Source organism: Trematomus bernacchii, unplaced genomic scaffold (genome assembly GCF_902827165.1).
Source record: "Trematomus bernacchii unplaced genomic scaffold, fTreBer1.1, whole genome shotgun sequence".
Classification (NCBI taxonomy): domain Eukaryota; kingdom Metazoa; phylum Chordata; class Actinopteri; order Perciformes; family Nototheniidae; genus Trematomus; species Trematomus bernacchii.
Window position 1 is genome coordinate 1,887,982 of NW_022987905.1, and position 18,793 is coordinate 1,906,774.

At 42.3% G+C, this 18,793-nt stretch overlaps 1 protein-coding gene across 1 annotated transcript in view; it reads left to right on the forward strand.

The window, feature by feature from the left end:
* Window positions 1–18,193, forward strand: part of LOC117470208 (mitochondrial intermediate peptidase-like) — a 33,078-nt gene extending 14,885 nt beyond the window's left edge. The window contains exons 17-19 of the mRNA XM_034114877.1: window positions 3,279–3,400; window positions 4,409–4,482; window positions 17,307–18,193. Of these exons, the coding sequence (XP_033970768.1) occupies window positions 3,279–3,400; window positions 4,409–4,482; window positions 17,307–17,407 (297 nt within the window). The 3' untranslated portion in view covers window positions 17,408–18,193. The remainder of the gene's footprint in view (window positions 1–3,278; window positions 3,401–4,408; window positions 4,483–17,306) is intronic.
* The last annotated feature ends 600 nt before the right edge of the window (window positions 18,194–18,793 follow it).

Consider the following 18,793-nt stretch of genomic DNA (forward strand, 5'->3'; position numbering starts at 1 on the left):
GCGCGGCAGGATCAGTTTCCTCATTTGAACTCCACAGAAACGTCAGATGATTGCGGCGCTTGGGTTTCTGTAATTGGGTCAGAGCAAGTGAAAACAGATTTGTTTAGATCCTCCAACGACCCAATCCACTTTAACTTTTTTTTTTATAAACTCACGGCTCTGTGTCTCCCTCTCCTCTTCTTCGGCAAAGTTTCCACAGCAAAGTGAACATTTGAGTGGCTAATAGGTTACGGAGAGCTGCAGATGATAAACATTGGGGTGATGCTGACATGTGTATAGTTTACAGAGCGGGGGCTATCGTTTCCCAGCAGAGAGAGGATCAGCTGTGAGTAACACAGACCACATGCTCGCTCTTGAGCCGAAGATAATATTTGGAAATAAACGGCAGAAAGCAAGATGTTCCTTTCGCTTTTGTTGACATTCCTTTAATCTGCGATTCTTGGCTCGGCTCATCGGGACCATCTCTCTCTCTTCTTTAATGAGCACATATAATCCCCACTCTGTTGTACAAATGTGGAAATGCATATTAACACCATGAATTCAGAATGAAAGGAACATTCTCACTTAACCAGAGGAACAGAGTCAAAAGCATGTGCTGACTGTGTCTCCTTTTTTAATGTATGGATCAAAAGACCCATCACCCTCTTCAAAAAGATGACATTAATCATTTGATGTGAGGCAAAGCAGTTGGAAACAAAGAGGATGTTGGAAGTATGTCAGAGCGTGCCACAAAAAGGATGTTCAAAGTGTTTAAACCAGAGGAAACGGACTCAAAACCTCTTCAAATGAAAGTCTGGTTCCCCCATTAGATGATAATCTAAGAAAGAGTGGAGGATGTGAAACTAAAAGTTCCTTTGCTTGAATTCATTTAGTTTTTATGCATCAGAAAAACTGTTTTATCAGTTTAAATGAACTCCTCTAAACTTCATGACACTGTGTTACTGCTGCGTTAAGCTGACAAAACAAACTGGGTCTGTTTTAGCTGGCTCGAGTTCTCTCCTCTCAGGAGAGCTGTTTACTTTTATTAAAGTCACCGCAGCCCGGAGGACACTCATCAAGTCGACACTCAGGAGCTTAAGCTTTTTGAACGCTGTTGGAAAGAGGGGATGAGCTCTCAAACAGCTGTCAGAAAGTTAGTACACTTTGAGATCCAGTCACATCATTTTGAAGGTATTTATCCATAATGGGAGTGTATGTGAAATAGAGCTTTTATGTTGACAGGTGGCTTTTAGTGATGCTGTTTTCAGATGAGTTGCAGTATTTTCATTTAATGTAGAAGGACTTCAAATGGATACATCATAGCTTTATCCATTTTAAATTGCTATAGAAACAGTTTTAATGCCTTCGAATGAACTGTTTTAATCACAATGACATGCACCAGAGTTTTCTTTCCCACAGGTAATGCGTACACAAAGACAGTACATACATCATTTTCATTTAAACAATTATTTCACTTGAGTATAAATCATTACAAGTTATTTCTGTTCTGTGAAGGTGGAGGGAGGCGTCTGCAGTCTGTTATGGTTTTGTTAACCGTGGCAGCTGCTGTCTTTTCAAACAGGCTGGATGTTTGAGTGTTTGCCAGCTGAATTCCCCCACAGTCTGCTGAGATCATAAAAGAGATTGGGGGGGGGGGGCCTCAGGCTGAAGAGAGGAGAAGGGGGCTTTTCAACCATTTTGGAATTTCCATGTTTGGTCCTTTTTGAAGGAGGAGCTGGCAGGTTGTGATTTAAATGTTGAGAAATTGTAGTTTATTTGTTCCACCGTTTAAATATCAAAGTTTTATGATTCATATTTCATTAATATCCACTTCAGTTTTATCGCTGGAACTAAAACTGACAGTTCCCACATTTACGGCTTTTACATGCTGTAATGTCCTAGCACTGATTTATTGTTAAAAAAGAGTACATAGTTTAAATAATCTGCTGTCATTTCTCCCTCGGTTTGCTCTGCCACTTCCTGTCGGCTGTAGAAACTGTTTATCCAGATTATCTTAAATGGGCCCTCTTGTGCTTTTTGGGGTTGTCCCTTTCCTGTAGTGTTCTATAGGTTTGTGTGCATGTAAATGGTCTGCAAAGGCTAAAATCCCTATGTTCCCTCAAAAGGGAATTTCTCTCCTACACCCACCCTTTGTTTACTTCAGTAACATAGTGACATCATGTTACACTCGCGCTTCTATTGGCTAGTACTCCAACACATTGCATGTGATAGGCTAAGGGACATCTCTAATGGCGCATTTCCACTACTCTGCCTCGCTCGGTATGGCTAGGCCTCGTTAGGCCTTGTTAGGACTGGCTCACTTTATGGCGCATTTCCATTTCAGTTTAGTAGCTGGGGTAGTATCTATAGTAACGCAGTGTAGGCGGAGCCGTGACGTCATCTTCAATGAGAACCACAGAAAAACAACATCAGCCGTTAGCTGTTAGCACTCAGAGCTCACAGCTCCTCATATCTGTTCAGAAACTAGACAAAAGTTAAACAAGTACAAACCACAGACTGCCTGTGTTATGGCGAATACAGTCGCTGCTTTATTTATGTCTGTATAGGCCGTTGTTGTGAGTGTGGACGGTCTGAGCATATACTGCGTTAGCTTAGCCAATCTCCATCTAGAAAAACACGAATTTTAAAAGGTTTTTCGCCTGCAGTCTGTCTGCAGACTTGACAAAGCATTAATTCATGGTTTTTACTAACCGGTATCAGTATGTTGTTACTTCGGCATCATTTTGAAACGTGTATTACAATTAAATCACGGTCAAATATGTTCATCTTGTTGTAGTTGTAGCCCCCTTGCCAGCGATTCTCTCTCTAGTTTAGCATACTCAGCCCGACTCAGCCCTGTTTGTTGGCCCGGAAAGAACCTCGATTTTATGGGGCCAGAAAAACTGTGAAATAGTACCCGCTAGCCGGTACTACGCTAAGTGGAAACGCAACCAAAAACGGGCCCCGCACGGCTCGGCACGCTTAAAGCAAGCTCCGCGCTGTAGTGGAAATGCGCCATAAGTGGTTGACCAATCACACCAGAGCCGGCCAGCTAACCAATCAGAGCAGACTCTGGTTTCAGACAGAGGGTGAAAAGAGGTGCTGCAGCACAGGCAGTATGAGAAAAGTAAAGAGCTTTTTGAACATTAAAGCATGGAAACATGTCCCAGTAGAGACACAAAATATGAATATGGACCTGAACCTCAGCTAAATATGTCCTCTTCAAGACATCCTGTATTTTCGCAAAGATGAAGGTGATAATGTTGTAGCTTTAATTTGATATATTATTCTCTCCATAGGCGTGGCAGCAGAGATTCGGCCACCTGATTGGCTACGGAGCCAAATACTACTCCTACCTCATGTCCCGCGCCGTGGCCTCCATGGTGTGGAAACAGTGCTTCGTCCAGGATCCTTTAAACAGGTGAGGCACGGTTAAAAAAAAGGAAGTGGGAGCACAAATGTTCAGCCTTACTTCATTCTCTTTGTGGTTACCTTACACATTGTGCTAATGCTAACAGTCACACAACAATGTATAAGTGCAATGTCAATCTGTTTTGCGTTTGGAGACTGGAGTCCGCCTCCCCTTCATTCTGTTTTAGCCGCTTGACATTGAACATGACGTTATTATGATACTCGTGTCTGGTGTCTGCTTTGATTCACACACACTCACTACTCCCCTATCACAAGTGTTCGCCCCTGGACATAACACAAAAGCTTTTTGTTTTGAATAACGATGCCTCAACGGTCTCTCTATCAGGGGCCGCCCTGCAGCGTTTTCCCTCTGTCTCTCTTAGCTGTCTCCCTATCTTCCTTTCCCTCTGAGATTGTTTTAGTTTCACCTGTTGTTGTCAGATCTCTGTTTCCTGTCACCTGTCTGTGGTGAAAAGGCAGCTTATGGGACTTGGTTTGAAGTCGACTTATACAATTCTCCTTACCTCTTCTCCTTAACCTCAGTAATCAACAGTTAAGGAAAGAAGTGAAGTAACATTCATCAGGACTTAGGAAAAGAGACTGCGGTGACACTGGGAGACGTAATTATGATGGAGGATGTTACTGAGTCTGCTGTTTCCGTACAGAGGACTACAATAAGACATCTAGATACTTTGTTAAGCCTTCTTATCAGGTAGTTTTATGCAGGCGGAAGAGAGAAAAATATATTCTTCATCACCATGGTTGGAATTGAAATTAAGAAAACGTAATGGTTGCTTCTGTATGATAGTATTAATCCACATGAAACCTGATGAGTACGATTGTATACAAATATCTCAAATAAATAAAGAAATACAACTTTATGCAATATATGGACAACTTGTGATGCCTGAACATCAATTACTGCGCATATAACCATTCAAATATGTTGAACAAAGTTTAAGAAACCCTGCACAGCTCCGAGTGAACACTGAAATGTTTTTTTTTTTTTTTTTTTCAGGGAGATGGGTGAGCGTTACCGTCGGGAGATGCTGGCTCATGGAGGAGCCAAGGAGCCGATGCAAATGGTGGAAGGTAACGAATCATTTCCAACACTTTTCCCCCCCCAATAGTTAGAGATATTAAAACTCTGTCCTACTGTATCTTATACATGTGTGACGATTAAATATTGCTTTGAATCCTATATTCCTTTAAATTACCACTGTTAAATAGTAATTCAGGATTCAAATCACCCCAAAAAGTTTGATGAAGCACTTTTTTTTTCTTACAAATTAATCTTGAAGTGGTTTGGGTTCCATCAGATTTAGTAATTGTTCTTCTAATTGTCAGTTTTGGGGGGCTCTCATGTGACCTTTTGGCCCCTCTGCCTTACTGCAAGTCTTCTACATTTGGCTGTTTGGTGATATAGCAGTTTTAGGATTACCAAGAGTTCCTCTGCAGGTTTTCTGTCAGGTCAGGTATTAAGGTGTCAGTCTGTGAGCATCCAGTAGCACCAGTAAAATGGGTTTAGTGTAATTACTGTAACGTGATGCTGGTGGATTTGTTTTGACAGCCTGGAGGCTCGTCTGCTCTTCAATTCATTGTCTTTCAGCAGCCTCCTCTCATGAGAGGCTGAAAACGTCCTCAGAAACATACTGGTTGCATTTTGTGGAAGAGAGTTAGAAAGTTGGATGAAGAAAGAAACCACATTTTAGATTTGAGTGTACTAGTTTTTGATTTGTATCCCTACGGTGACCAACAGGTGTAAACAGCTCTTAAAATGTCCATTAGGAGAAACGTGCTGCAGCTTCACAAACGATACAAATGTAAAAACACAAATGTGCCTTAGCGCATGCAAATGAAGAAACAACTTCACCAACGTGATGATGCATACACAGCATTTACTAAAAGTGCTGCAGAAACAAAACGCTGCAAAAAGTTTAAAACACGGGGGCTTGTTGACGTTCAGGAAATATAAAGTTGGCCAACTGTCACTGTTGGAGTTAGTCTGTTTCATTATTGTAAGTGTTTTTGTAGGTTTCCAACAACAGTGACAGTGAATGGCAAAACAAGCTTGCCTCTTTTTCCCAAGGCGTCCGCATGGCGCTGTGTTCTCACTGGAATCAATTGAACTCAGACCCTTAATGAGACTATATGATAGATTTCCATGATTAAAAGATCTCCTCGCAGTCTTCTACCCTCACTGCTGTAGGTTGTTCTCACCTGAGGGGAAGTTTAGTTTGTCATCAGACAGAAGCAGCTGTGAGTCCATTAGTCAGGTTGTAGTTTTTTCAGGTGCTGTTGTGGTTTGGCTCACTGTGTAGCAAATATTTACACATTCACACACCTCCCACAGTCTCCTATCTTTGTTTACAAGAGCAAACCAGAAACACTGCCAGTCCTGCAACTCTCTCTGCTCTGAAGTCAGTTATTTGATATGTTGAAAAAAACTCTTACCTCAACTACTTCTTTTAAGAAAAGACAAAATCCAGAAGGCAGACAGACGGATGATTATGGGTTTGAGCCCTAAAAACTGCTGCGTCTGCAGGGTGCTTTCCCCTTTGCGTTTAACCAACATTTTTCAGCCAGGCTAGAACAACTTTGATCCAAAATATCTCTACATTTACTGAATGGATTTTCATGAAAGGTAATATTCCTCTCTCAGGAATAGTTTTGTAAAATGTGATTATCTTAATCAAATACCTGCACAACTAATGACATTCCAATCAGCCTCATAGAGTGGTGCAGTTATGAGTCCTAAAACCCTGCAATGAGTTAGCATTTTATCACTTTTGGTTCCCTCATCTCGAAGACAATGTTTTTTGTTCTACGACATAAAACATGTCAGTAAATACTCCACTGGTGGATTTAAAGATGGCGGTTGCTAACAAGTGTCTAAACGAGACGACTAAACATCATCACGCCCAACATTAGCCACCTTTAGCTTAGCCTTTTCCTCCAGGGTTCACGACAGAAATACATCATCCCAGCACCACTCTATTGCGATCGCATGATAATAAATGATAGATAGATAGACCTTTATTAATCAAAATTCAGTTTCCACTCTGTCGTACACACATGCGTTTTTATACAGGTACATACAGTACACACTTTTTACAACATGCACATACATATACAAATACACACACAGTTATATGCACACATGCACATGCAGTTGAGAGGTAAGAGCGGAGGCAGCCAGTCTAGTCGGTGCCAGTGAGCAGTTGGGGGTTAGGTGCCTTGCTCAAGGGCACTTCGGCAGTGGCCCAGGAGGTGAACTGGCTCCTCTCCAGTACCAGTCCACACTCCGTATTGTTTGGTCTGATCGGGACGTGAACCGGCGACCCTTCGGTCCAAAGTCCAATCCCCTACAGACTGAACCACTGCCGGCCCCATAGATACTTTATTGATCCCAATTTGGGAAATGTTTGCAAGGCAATGTACATAAAAGAAATTAAGACACAGAAATAAACAGTCCAAAATATTCCAGAAATATTAATGAAATAGCATAAAGGTGATAAAAATGATGTTGAATTATTGAATATTACAAACAAAGGCTAATACCAAAATATAAAACCACCAGACTCAGGGACAGTTTTCATCCCACAGGCCATAAGGATATTAAACACATTAACGTTTTAAAGAACGTCCATAAACATTCATCTGTTTGCATTTTGCTAATTATTTATCTAATATATCATATTCCTTTTACTTGTATATAGACTCTTTTTGCACTATTTCTATTTTATTTGTATTTACTTGCACATCTCAAAACATTCTCTTGCACTAGTTTATCTGTTTTGTTTGTTCTATGTCCTATATGTTGCACTGTTGGAGGAGCCTGTGACCTACGTTTTTCATTGCCATGTCTACTCTGTAGCTAATGTGCAAATGACAATAAAGCCTTGAGCCTCAACAAGGATGTGGACTATATTCTGGTAGTTTTTAACAATTAAACTGGAGTTAATCATTTTAGCAGAAGCTGTAGTTTATCTTTATGTCACGACAGCAAAAATAAACAACTTCCTCCCGTTGCCCTCTGCCCTTCATCCTCACCTCCTCGAGCCAGCGTGTCTGCACAGGACAACAGAGGAGGAGGTGAGAGGAGAGGGAGGATCAGGTGACGTACAGTCAATCTCTCCCTCAGGGTCACCTCCTCCCCCATGCATGGGATTGTCCCTGTGACAGATCCAGCCTCTGAAATTACAACCAGCAGCAGATAGGATCCTTGTTATTAGATCTACTGTCCAATTAACTGTTGTTGAACTGACAATATTTGCTTTTATAGGCCCGCTTTGAAGTGAGTGCTACTCTAATTATAGGCCAAGGCCCTGAATAGTTATCAGGGTCATATTGATCCCTCTGGCTCTCTTTCTGAACCATAAGTCATTTTACAGGGCTGTTAAAATGTCTGCTTTGGGAATAATACTCTTCATTTTGTGACAGAAAACATGGATCAAATAAAAAAAAAAAAGCCTTGAAATGGAAAATATGTTAGTTCCAGTCTGAATAATTGGCAGTTTCCCGTAATTTCTGATAATGATCTTAACAAATTCCTCTCTTTTTATCATAATAAAATCTATTCCATGTCTGGAGAAATGTTCAAACTAAGATAAAAACGTATCTATCTTTTATCCAGCCGACTTGCTGGCTACACATGTCCTCATAATTTACCCTAACATCATGAAAGTTATAAAAGTACATCAGGGCATGTGTTGAAACATTTAGCTTTTATTCGCTCCGGGGTTGAGCGGTTCATAGAAACCATCTTGAATTCCTATCGAGGAATGGAAAAGGATTTGGAATAATAAGAAGGGCTCTTTTATATCTGAGGCAGTATTTGGGCCAAGAGGAAGGACACGGTATCCAATCCAGTACACATAACTCTCTCAAACAAAGACCCTTGTAAATGGAGGTGTGTAACATTTCCCCTTGATGAGGTGGTCGAGGGGGCAAGAGGTCACATGGGGAACCGGAGCAGACCCCGGCGAGGCTAACCAGAGGACGGTCTTTATCTGCGGGGCTGCTGCAGGTTTCCCAGGAAGCATGGTGTTGAAATGTAAACCCAGAGCAGCAGCAGGAGTGGCTGAGCAAGAAAAAGTGAGAATGAGGGGAAAGGGAAGGAGAGAGTGAAAGGGAAACCACAGAGAGGGCTTTCATGGCCCAGACGGTTCCCATAGCCCCGACGGCCGAGCACAGAAAATGGATCTACTACGGCTCGGTGGCCCGGCTCTTTGTCCGGGGGCAGCGTGGCTGAATGGTCCTTATGACCGCTCGCTAACCACTAATAAACCCCCAGTCAGAGCACGGTGGTCTGCACAGTCCCACAGCACTTTGTGACAGTGATGTACCGTCTGAACCAGAGGGGAGGAACCTCACAGAGAACATGTGGAGCTGCACAAATACATGATTTATAGCCTTTACTTAAAAACCAGACATGATTTGTGATGAAAATGATCGTTCAGTTCTCCATACAGCATGTTCAGAGCATGGATGCATAAAGAGAACTGGAAACAGCGGTGGAGGTCCTGGTCATTCCTATGAGAGTTTCTCAGTGGCGCATGATGCCCAAAATGACCTGACTCAAGTACTAAAGTATACGTAACTGGGCCCATAGAGCAGTGGTTCCCAAACGGTGTGCCGTGGGATTTTGTGACAACCATACGTTATTATTGCAATATACAACTACACAAAAATAATTATTTTTTTATTTACTATATCAGTACTTTGTATGCACTCATTTCATAATACAGAGGCAAACTCATATACCTAAAAACAATTCTTTAAAAAAAAATCCTCACAGAACCCCATATTTCGCTGTTAACGCAGTTGCACAGGTGGGAATTATAAGACCGTGACACATTGAAGGCTGAAGGACAACATTAAAACAGAGAAACACGCAAGAGGGGAAATGGAGCGCTTTCTTGTGCGGAGCAAACTACCAACCACCAGTGCAGAGACTGATGACAACCCACCACCGAAAGAAAAGAGGAAAAAAACTGTCAGCAGACAGTATCATGAAAGTTACCTGTCTTATGGCACTGCAGGCGAGCGGCAGATTTTCCCTACAAATAGACGAATCTACTGACATAAGTGGGGCTGCCCAACTTCTGGCAAACGTCAGATATGTTGATGCTGACTCTATCAAAGAGACGTTTTTCTTCTGCAAAGAAATGGAAAGCCATACTACGGGAGAAGATGGTGAATTACATCAAATCAAGGCCCCTGAAATCTCGCCAGCTTCTCCCAGCTGTGCGCCGAGATGGGAGCCGACCACCAAAGCCTGATCCTCCACACAGAGGTACGTTGGCTGTCACGGGGGAAAGTCCTATCCCGTCTTTATGAGCTTCGGGAAGAGCTTTTGGAGTTTTCACGTGAACACGCTGTCCCACATGAAGACAAGATCGCGGATGAGAGGTGGTGCGCCAGGCTGGCTTACCTCGCAGACATATTTGGGCATCTCAACGAGTTAAACGCCAAGCTTCAGGGCAGGAATGAAAACATTTTATCATCCACAGAGCACAGACAAGATTCGGTTCTCTACTCTGGTTTACATGAAGAACAACAGGAGGTCACAGCTCTCTGTTGAACAGGACTTGCGAGTGGCCCTCTCCTCAGTGCCACCAAGGATTACAAAAATCTGCGCGCTCCGACAGGCACATGTATCTCACTAATTTGTAAATCGGCAAAATATTTAAAATAGCACATGTTTCAATGCTGATTGCTGAAATGTTACATTTATAATTTGTAGTTCAGGCCCATGGACAGTGCAGCTTCCTTGCATTGACAGTTCTCTGTGCTGAATTTCTGCTGAGTCTTTGCCTCATTTTTAATGGTGTGACCTGTCTGGTTTAAATGAGTGTGTTGCTGCTTTGATGAAGCCTAATTTGATAAAGTTTCAAATTTAATTTCTGAAATATTTCGTTAATAAATATTTCATGAGTAATATAGTTGTCTTTGTCACATTTTATTTGGCATTAGTAAATAATTATGCACATTTACAGATATTTTACATGATATGAGTGATAACACGTGTTATAAGGGCTATTTTGCACAATAGGTGTGCCTTGAGATTTTTACTTGTCCTTTGGTGTGCCTTGGGCACAAAAAGTTTGGGAACCACTGAGAGCCTGCACACTAGCATTAAGCTTAAGCCCCGCCTCCTACCATTAACCACGGCCATTAAAATGCCCCGCCTCCAATCGCAGCGTCACAGGCATGGATGTATAATAAGAACTAGATACAGCGTGGGAGGCGGGACCTCGTTCAGAGAGTTGCTCATTGGGGCATGAAGACAAAATGGCCCAACTTTTGAGAGAGCGAAACGTCACGAAAGTATTCATATAATCATATAATCCGTTCTTATTGTGCATCCATGGGTAAAGGTAAAACTCATGTAGTACTGAACACGTCACATGAACGCGGATCTAACCCGCGGGACCGCGCCGCCCGGCGCGTTCATAATGCCGAGGAAAATAACTCTCAGAATAACGTTATTAGCACCTTTTACAACTTGAGGACCGAATGTTTTTAATAAGGGCTATACAAACGTTCATACTGGGTAGTTTATTTAGTTAAAAAAAAAAAAATGTTTCCGGGCCCAGCGACTGATACGGAAGTGTAGTACCGCCGTTTGGCCACAACTAATATTTTCCTCAGAGTCCGGCGCACTTCCTGGGGGCTTGGTCACAGGCGGTCTCGGCTCAGTCCAAAGAATGGAGGGAATAGATTTGAACACAGGGTCGATATTTGATTGTAAACCAAACAAACATTAAAGCTGCCTTCACATGATACTCTCTACAACGACTCGGCACTGACTGGATCACACTCTATAAGTAGCTAAAAATCATATATTTGTCAAAACGTTCAAATATATTAAACCCTTTTGGATCCAGAGTACAAGCTATTCATACACTCTGGACAAATTAACTTCCATACATCTGATTGTGCACTTTGATATAGATTGATTTTATGCAATGAGTGATTTTCTTCTTACATTGAGTGATTAGTTTATGTAGTTTTGAAGTGTCTATCCTCAATGATACTGCAGGTTTTTCTTCTTTTGTAGAAAGGGGCCTCCCTGTGCAGTTGTTTTTCATCGCCCTTGTCCTGCTTGCTTTCGGGGCCTGTCTTAAGTGTTGTTTGTAGAAAAAGCTTCCTGAACTTCAAAGCAGTAATTACAGAGGCAGTAAGCCAGAGTCTGCCTGGAGGTTTGACAGAAGGAACCGCTCTTCACACCTCGACATGTTTCGAATGGTTACGAGCCGCAGCTGAACGGCTTCTGAAGCAGCCACAAACGTGTTTTCGAAACGTCTGATCGGAAACTCTGCAGTGACTTAGCAAAATGTTTTATTCTCCTACAGGGATCGTGACACTACGATGGCTCAAGTTACTCCAGTTTGTTCCCGTTGTAAATGCATTAATGTGGCGCACTGCTGCTCCCTGCAAGTGGGTGGAATTGAATAATCCATAAAAACAACCAATTAAATCCTGAAAGAACAGAAAGCCAAGCCTGAGGGACTGTGGGATCAATGGCTCTTATAAAAAAGCTAGTCTCAGCTGAGCCTTCTGATTGGTTAGAGACACTTTCCAACTGTGCGCTTTATTGCTCTAAAAGCAGAATATAGTTTTGTTTGTTTCAGCTATTCTTGCTCTAAAAGTTTTTGTTAAACTTACTTCCAGTGAGCCACGAAATAAATATATGGGTTTTTGTAGAAAATCTGCACTAATCCAAAGGTTGTTTTGAAAAAGCAAACCCAATGTTTAAAATGTTAAGGAGGCCCTATCATGAATTAGGGGTTTTCCATTTCCTGCAGTGTGTTTATATAGGTTTGTGTGCATGTAAATGGTCTGCAAAGGCAAACATCTCAAAGTTCTCAGAGTTCTTCTCCCCTGGTTTCAGACAGAGGGTGAAAAGAGGTGCTGCAGTATAAAAAGAAATGACCTTTTGAACATTAAAGCATGGAAACAGTAGAGGCACAAAATACTAATATGAAAATGAGCAAAATCTGTCCTCTTTTAAAAATCCTGACCAAGACAGTCAGCATCACAGTTACGGACCGTCCACACAGCAGCGTTAAAAAAAATCTTGGAGGTGGGCGTATCTGAAGCTTGGGGATTTTTTGCGAGCAAGGCACCAACAACCAATCACATGAATCTCTCGCCCCCGACATACGAAGCAAAAAAGCCCGAAGTAAACTGGATATAAACTCCCCAAACAGGCGAAAACCTACCACTGTCTCTGCCTCCTCCCTCCATGCCTGGCTCCTCCGGTTTGTATCCCAGTAGGTAAATAGGGACTGGTCATAAAGCACCGGGTGATTCCCTACCGCTAATTTCTCCTCCATTTTTTGGAATATGAGGAAATGACCTGCGGTATGTCTCTCCCAGCATACACGCGGTTTGATTGGCTAGCGCTTGAACTGTCAGATTTGCATACACGGGATTTGATTGGCTGACGCTTCCACCTCAGCTTCAAAAGTTGAACATTGCTCAACTTTGAATCCTGAAAATCCTGAAAATCTCCGCTCTGCTGCCCACAATGCAGTTCGGCGAAAAGTGAGGCAAATGACGTCACCCCATTCAAAGTGAATGGGCAGAAGCGTTTCAAGATTTTTTTAACGCTGCTGTGTGGACGGTCCGTTACAGACAACAGATTGAAACCAAGAACATAAATATTAACATTTATTGCATTGTATTTGTTCTTAGCAGAATGAAGGTCAGAATCAGAACTCTTGTATTTGTCTGGTAGGGGTGAATTTGACTTCTCTCAGCAGTAAGTTTCGGATAAAAGGAAAAGAGTAGACTTGCATAAATAAATAAAGAGTCCAGCAAACATTAGTAAGAACATAAACAAATCATTACAAACAAATAAGCACAACAAGAAGTAGCATTATTTTAAAGAAATAATGCTACTTCAGAGAAAACTCTTTCCAGGCGGTAACTCCGAAACATTAACCAGCAGTAGCTGCAGGCTGCGCAGCAATTTGAAACATTTCTACTGAATCCATTCCCCCAGAGCTGTCATTACCCAGCCACATGGCTCTTTATTTCACTGATACCCATCACCCACCACCCTTTAAGTAAATACACGATTCTGTTTACTTGAGAGATGTTATCTCAAATTCTAGATGTACGTGCAGTTATAGAAACAGGACAGCTGAAGCTTGGGTTACAGAATAAGCCATTCACCAGGATTTACATGTTTAGGAATTTTGTTATTCAAGCAGCTGGCATTAGTGGAAAAGCAGAGAGGTTGTACACTGTTGACATTCAATTAGTTTCCATTTCTCACAGGAGAGAATCGCTTGTCTGATTTGAGTGAACTCTTTCAGACGAGAAGAAGTGGAGCTAAAGAAGAGTCTGTGATTTCCCACAGCAGCTTAGAAACATTGTGCAGGGAGACAGAAAGAGTACTGCACTTTGCCCCCCCCACCCACAAATACTCTTGAAGTACCCTCGAGCAAAGTACTTCACTGCCAACAGCTCCGGTGGGGAAAGCAGTTTGGCCTAAAATGTGCATTCTTATAATCAGCCATTTGTCTGAGGATACAGCGAAGAGAGATCCACTGTTATTTAAAATACTTTTATTTCACGGCTTAGTTGAACACTTGATTCTGATTGGTCAATTTAGACATTCCAGAGGTCTGTTATTTTACGCGAGCAGACCGTTGATAAGGAGGATCAAGGGAATATGTGCAGTGCATATCACTCCGCAGAAAGAAGTCCGGTCAATTCAACGTCAGCTGTGGACAACAAACATAAGTCTTCATCCGTCAGAAAACGCTGTGGAATACTTTTTGAATATTGTATTTATATCTTGTGGAGAGCAATAATCTTTGGATTCATGATGGCTAAACTTCAAAAGAGGTTCAAAAGACAGAGAGCTGGACATCAGAGAAATCAACAGAAGAAGACAGACGGGAAGTAAACACTGACGGGAACAGCAGAAGAAGACAGACAGGAAGTAAACACTAACAAGAACACAGTATGAGCCCGTTGGTACTTTAGTGGAAGCAATACGATCATTTGTAAATCAATGAAATCCGTTTTGTGACCGGATCGCTGCACATTATCCCTGACTTATCAACACCTGCCCAGACTCTGCTGCTCTGGTTGGCTCTCGCCCCAGGCGCTGAGATGACTGTAATGTAAGCCTTGTTCTTTAACGTCAGTGGCTTTATGAATGGAAATGGAAACTTTTAAATACGAGATGACTCACACGGTAAAGCCTCTGTCCTGAGGCTCTCCTCACAATGGACATAAAGCACACCCTCTGTTTGGTTTGGCTCTGCGTCTCCTTGTTCTTCCAATGAGTTCGTCCAGTGTGTAGAGACAGAGGTTCTGACAAAAAAAACATCTTGCTATTTATTTGAGTTGGTTTTTTTCAGCTATTAGCACAGCACATATCATCCTATTCACTTGCATAGTGTCTCATAACATGAAACAAATCAAACAAATTATATTCACTCATGGAATTTAGGAGAGCCAATACAACTCACGGTCTAGGTTTGAATTGCTGTTGCACTTAAAGGAGCTGAATGAAATGATGGCATTTATTACATTTCTGCAGTTATCAGATAAGCTGTTATTTTCCAATTCATTTCGGCCAAAAACATGCCGATATCATCATGCATCGCTAATAGAAATGCAATAACAAAACGTCATAAATATTCATAGTTTAATATGCCATAAAAATGTCAAATGGTATGTTATGTAAAAGTCATAAAACTCTTAGTATAGTAATACATTCATAGTGAAGTATGACATAAGTTTAATGATGCACGCTCTGCTGATATCTCCTTACTCATGATGGCCGACTGCCATGCTGATACTGATGTATCATCATCATAGTAAATGCCGGTATTTTATTTGAAAGTGACAGGACAGATATTAAAGTGTTTCTTTGACTTCTCACTGCCATGCGATTCATTGTAAACATCTTCACTGGAATTACTGGATCAACCCTGGGTCAAACTTGGCAATGTGATTCATTTGCATCAATTCTTTTTAACGTGTTAAGGTCTCCAGATGAATCGTTGACAGCCCTAAGAATGACACATTGTGCAGCCCTTTCTTTCTGTGGTTCACACTTACTCTCTTTACAGATAGCACAGCTCCACCATAAACATGTGCAGACCCCCCCTCCCTGTGTGTATCTATACCAGCAGCTTCTCACATCAGATCCTCCTCCACAGTGTTGTTATGACTTTGAGGTTATCTGTGCATTCCTCTCAGACTCTCCCAGGGATGAGGGCTGAGAACAGACTCACTCCTCGCCCCTCGTTGTGTCCCTCTCCCTCTCTCTCGGTGTGAGCGCCAGGTGCTGACACCCCGCGCTGAGGGTGATGAGAAGCCGGCGAGTTGTTTTGTTTACCCGACTCACCTCCTTCACGATCACGCCTCCCCAACTTTCTCCCTGTGCCTCCTTCATCACTCTTGTCATGTAAACAAAACACAGAATTTATTTTCTCCGCCGCCTTAGGTGGTTGCGGGTGAGTCGATAAATTCTTCTTTCCTTTTTTACAGCTGTGTCCTACAGTATCGCAGTACTATTCAATTCAAAGGTTTTATTGTCATATGCACAAAGTTACAGTGTAGAAATGGCAATGAAATTCTTCTGGCCTGAGCTCCTCCAACAATGCAACATATATAATAAAATACAAAGTAAAAAGTAGTGCAAAAGGTCTATATACATGTCAATAGAATATAGGATATGTACAAGAACAGAATATGAAATCAAATAATGTAAATACTACATGATACAAGTGTTTGTCCACCACTTTAAAGACTTTTAAACTGCTCCACCAAATGAAAATCTGCTCAAACATTGAGAGAGTCGTTTTGTATCACATTCTTTTCTGCAATAATTTTCTGCGATTTTCTGCAAAATCCAAAGGAGAAATCCCATTGGCTTTTTGAGGAGGGAACCAGTGAGATGCTGCCTTCAGGGTCGGCCTCCAAAAATACATCACGCAGCTTGAGCTCCACTTTAAAGACACCATCAGGTGACATTCAGTGGTCCGAACAAAAGAAATGTCCCGCAGCGCTTTAATTAGGGTTATCATTAATGGTTGGAAATCATCACTTTCATGTGGCTTCCTCGGCCCCTGGGATCCAGGGGCGTTGTGGTTGTGATGCGTTTAGGGACCCCTGCATGCTGGTATCATCTTATAGCTGAGGGGCAGGGAGCGCCCGGTGGGTAAGAGGAGATGATAATCCCCCTCTCTGCTCTCAGCGGGCCAAACCTGCGCTCACTTTATACCTGTTCCAGAATAAAAAAAGTGTGTGTGTGTGTGTGTGTGTGTGTGTGTGTGTGTGTGTGTGTGTGTGTGTGTGTGTGTGTGTGTGTGTGTGTGTGTGTGTGTGTGTGTGTGTGTGGTGTGTGTGTGTGTGTGTGTGTGTGTGTGTGTGTGTGTGTGTGTGTGGTGTGTGTGTGTGTGTGTGTGTGTGTGTGTGTGTGTGTGTGTGTGTGTGTGTGTGTGTGTGTGTGTGTGTGTGTGTGTGTGTGTGTGTGTGTGTCCATGCGTTCAGGATCCCTGTGTGAAACTCTTTGCGACTCCATTCATGCCTGTGCAGACATGCTTGTGTGTGCGTTGGAAGTGACCCATGCAGGAAAGAGAGGGGAGGGGAGGAGGGGGGGGGGGGGGGTGGTGGTGAGTGCCTATTTACATTGGCAGTTACACAAGGGGAAGTGAACTGACTTCAAAGCGGGCGTGCAGCTGAATTGTAAAGCGAGTGAGGGAGTCCTCCACGCATGAGCGGCCTCTGAAAACACAGACAGACATTCCCAGCGCAACACACTCATATCTGCTCTACGGCAACACACACACACACACACACACACACACACACACACACACACACACACACACACACACACTCTCTCTCTCTAAAACCTGCTGTGTGTTCTCTAACAGGGATGCTGCAGAGACAGCCCACCATGGAGGAGTTTGTGGACGCGCTGGTGTCCGAGCTCGACCTGAACTTTGAGACCTTCCTCATGGACTCTGAGAGCTGAAGGACGACGCTGTAACCATGGAAACAGACGAGCACTTTTCAAAAGAGACGATGCACTGACGCTGCACACAGGACGCACGCTCATTACTCAGCATCTCTCCTCTGTCTGTAAATGAACTTTTTATATGTTGCTGTCTCTGTTAAAGTCACATTGACTTATGATTATATAATGTGGGTAATTATGCTGATAATATGGTAAGAATAAACGACTTTATACCTGATAATCTCTGAATGTTGATTATTGCAGATTATGTGAAATTGTGTCCCATTGACAGATCTTCTGGGATCCATTTTGTCAGATATCGTTCATTTAATATAAAAAATGTAAAGTTTGTACATGTTTAACACCTTTGTATAGCACTGAGCATTAAATAATAAGCATGAATTTCACTAAAGTCCAATTTTTCATCATTTAATTTGCCTTTTATTTCCATTGACTCCACAACTAGTTCCTTCCCCTCATGCCATATTTTCCTCTCAGCTCACATACTGGCCGAACCTTGTTTTTTCCTGATCAAATCAGCGTGAGGAAGAATACTTAATCTGCTCTTCCTGTCATGTGATCATTGTTTAGACTTCAGATTAATACCGCTCCATCTGTTTGTCTGTCAGGAGGACAAGGTCTGAGCGGGACGTTCACTTTGTGTAAAAAAAAATTCTGTGAGAAACTAAAAAGTTGTGTTCAAGTCTTAAATGGAGTTGTTGCAACACAGTGTATAAAATACTGTTGACTTCACACAGCGTTGAAGCTGTTTACACACCACTTTAAAGTAGAGACTCCTATCCAGCTTGGTTAATAAAGAATTATCCCACATTTGAGCTCCACTGTCTTCCACAAAGCTGCCGGCATCATCAGACTCACTCATTATTATGGGCTGTGGCTGCAGCTGCTCCCTGTTACAGTGGCTTTGCCTGCAGAGATATGAGACCTGAGGCAGGTGAGGAGCAGCTTGGTTACCACGCACGCACATGCACACGCACACGCACGCACACACACACAGCAGCCTGATTGATGGTCTGGATAGAGAGAGGTGCAGGAATGAGTCCTAAAACACAGACATTTGTCAGGATTTTACCACTTCCTGTTCCCTGAAGTTAATGGTTTTTGAATATGTTATCCTGAAATAAGGTCTGTGGTTAACACACGCTGAAGAGACTTGAACGCTTTGTTCTTCGTCAGTAAATACCCCACTGGTGGTGAATTTAAAATCGGCAGTTGCAAACAAGTTCCTAAATGAGACGACTACTTTCCCCCGGGAGCATTTTCCCTTTGATCAGTTTTGATTTGAATAAAGACAAGAAAAGCTTGAAACAGAATATTAAAAACTCGTTGTACCTTTGAGCTACCTGGCCCTACAGTGTAAAGTAATAGTCATTTTAACCATAT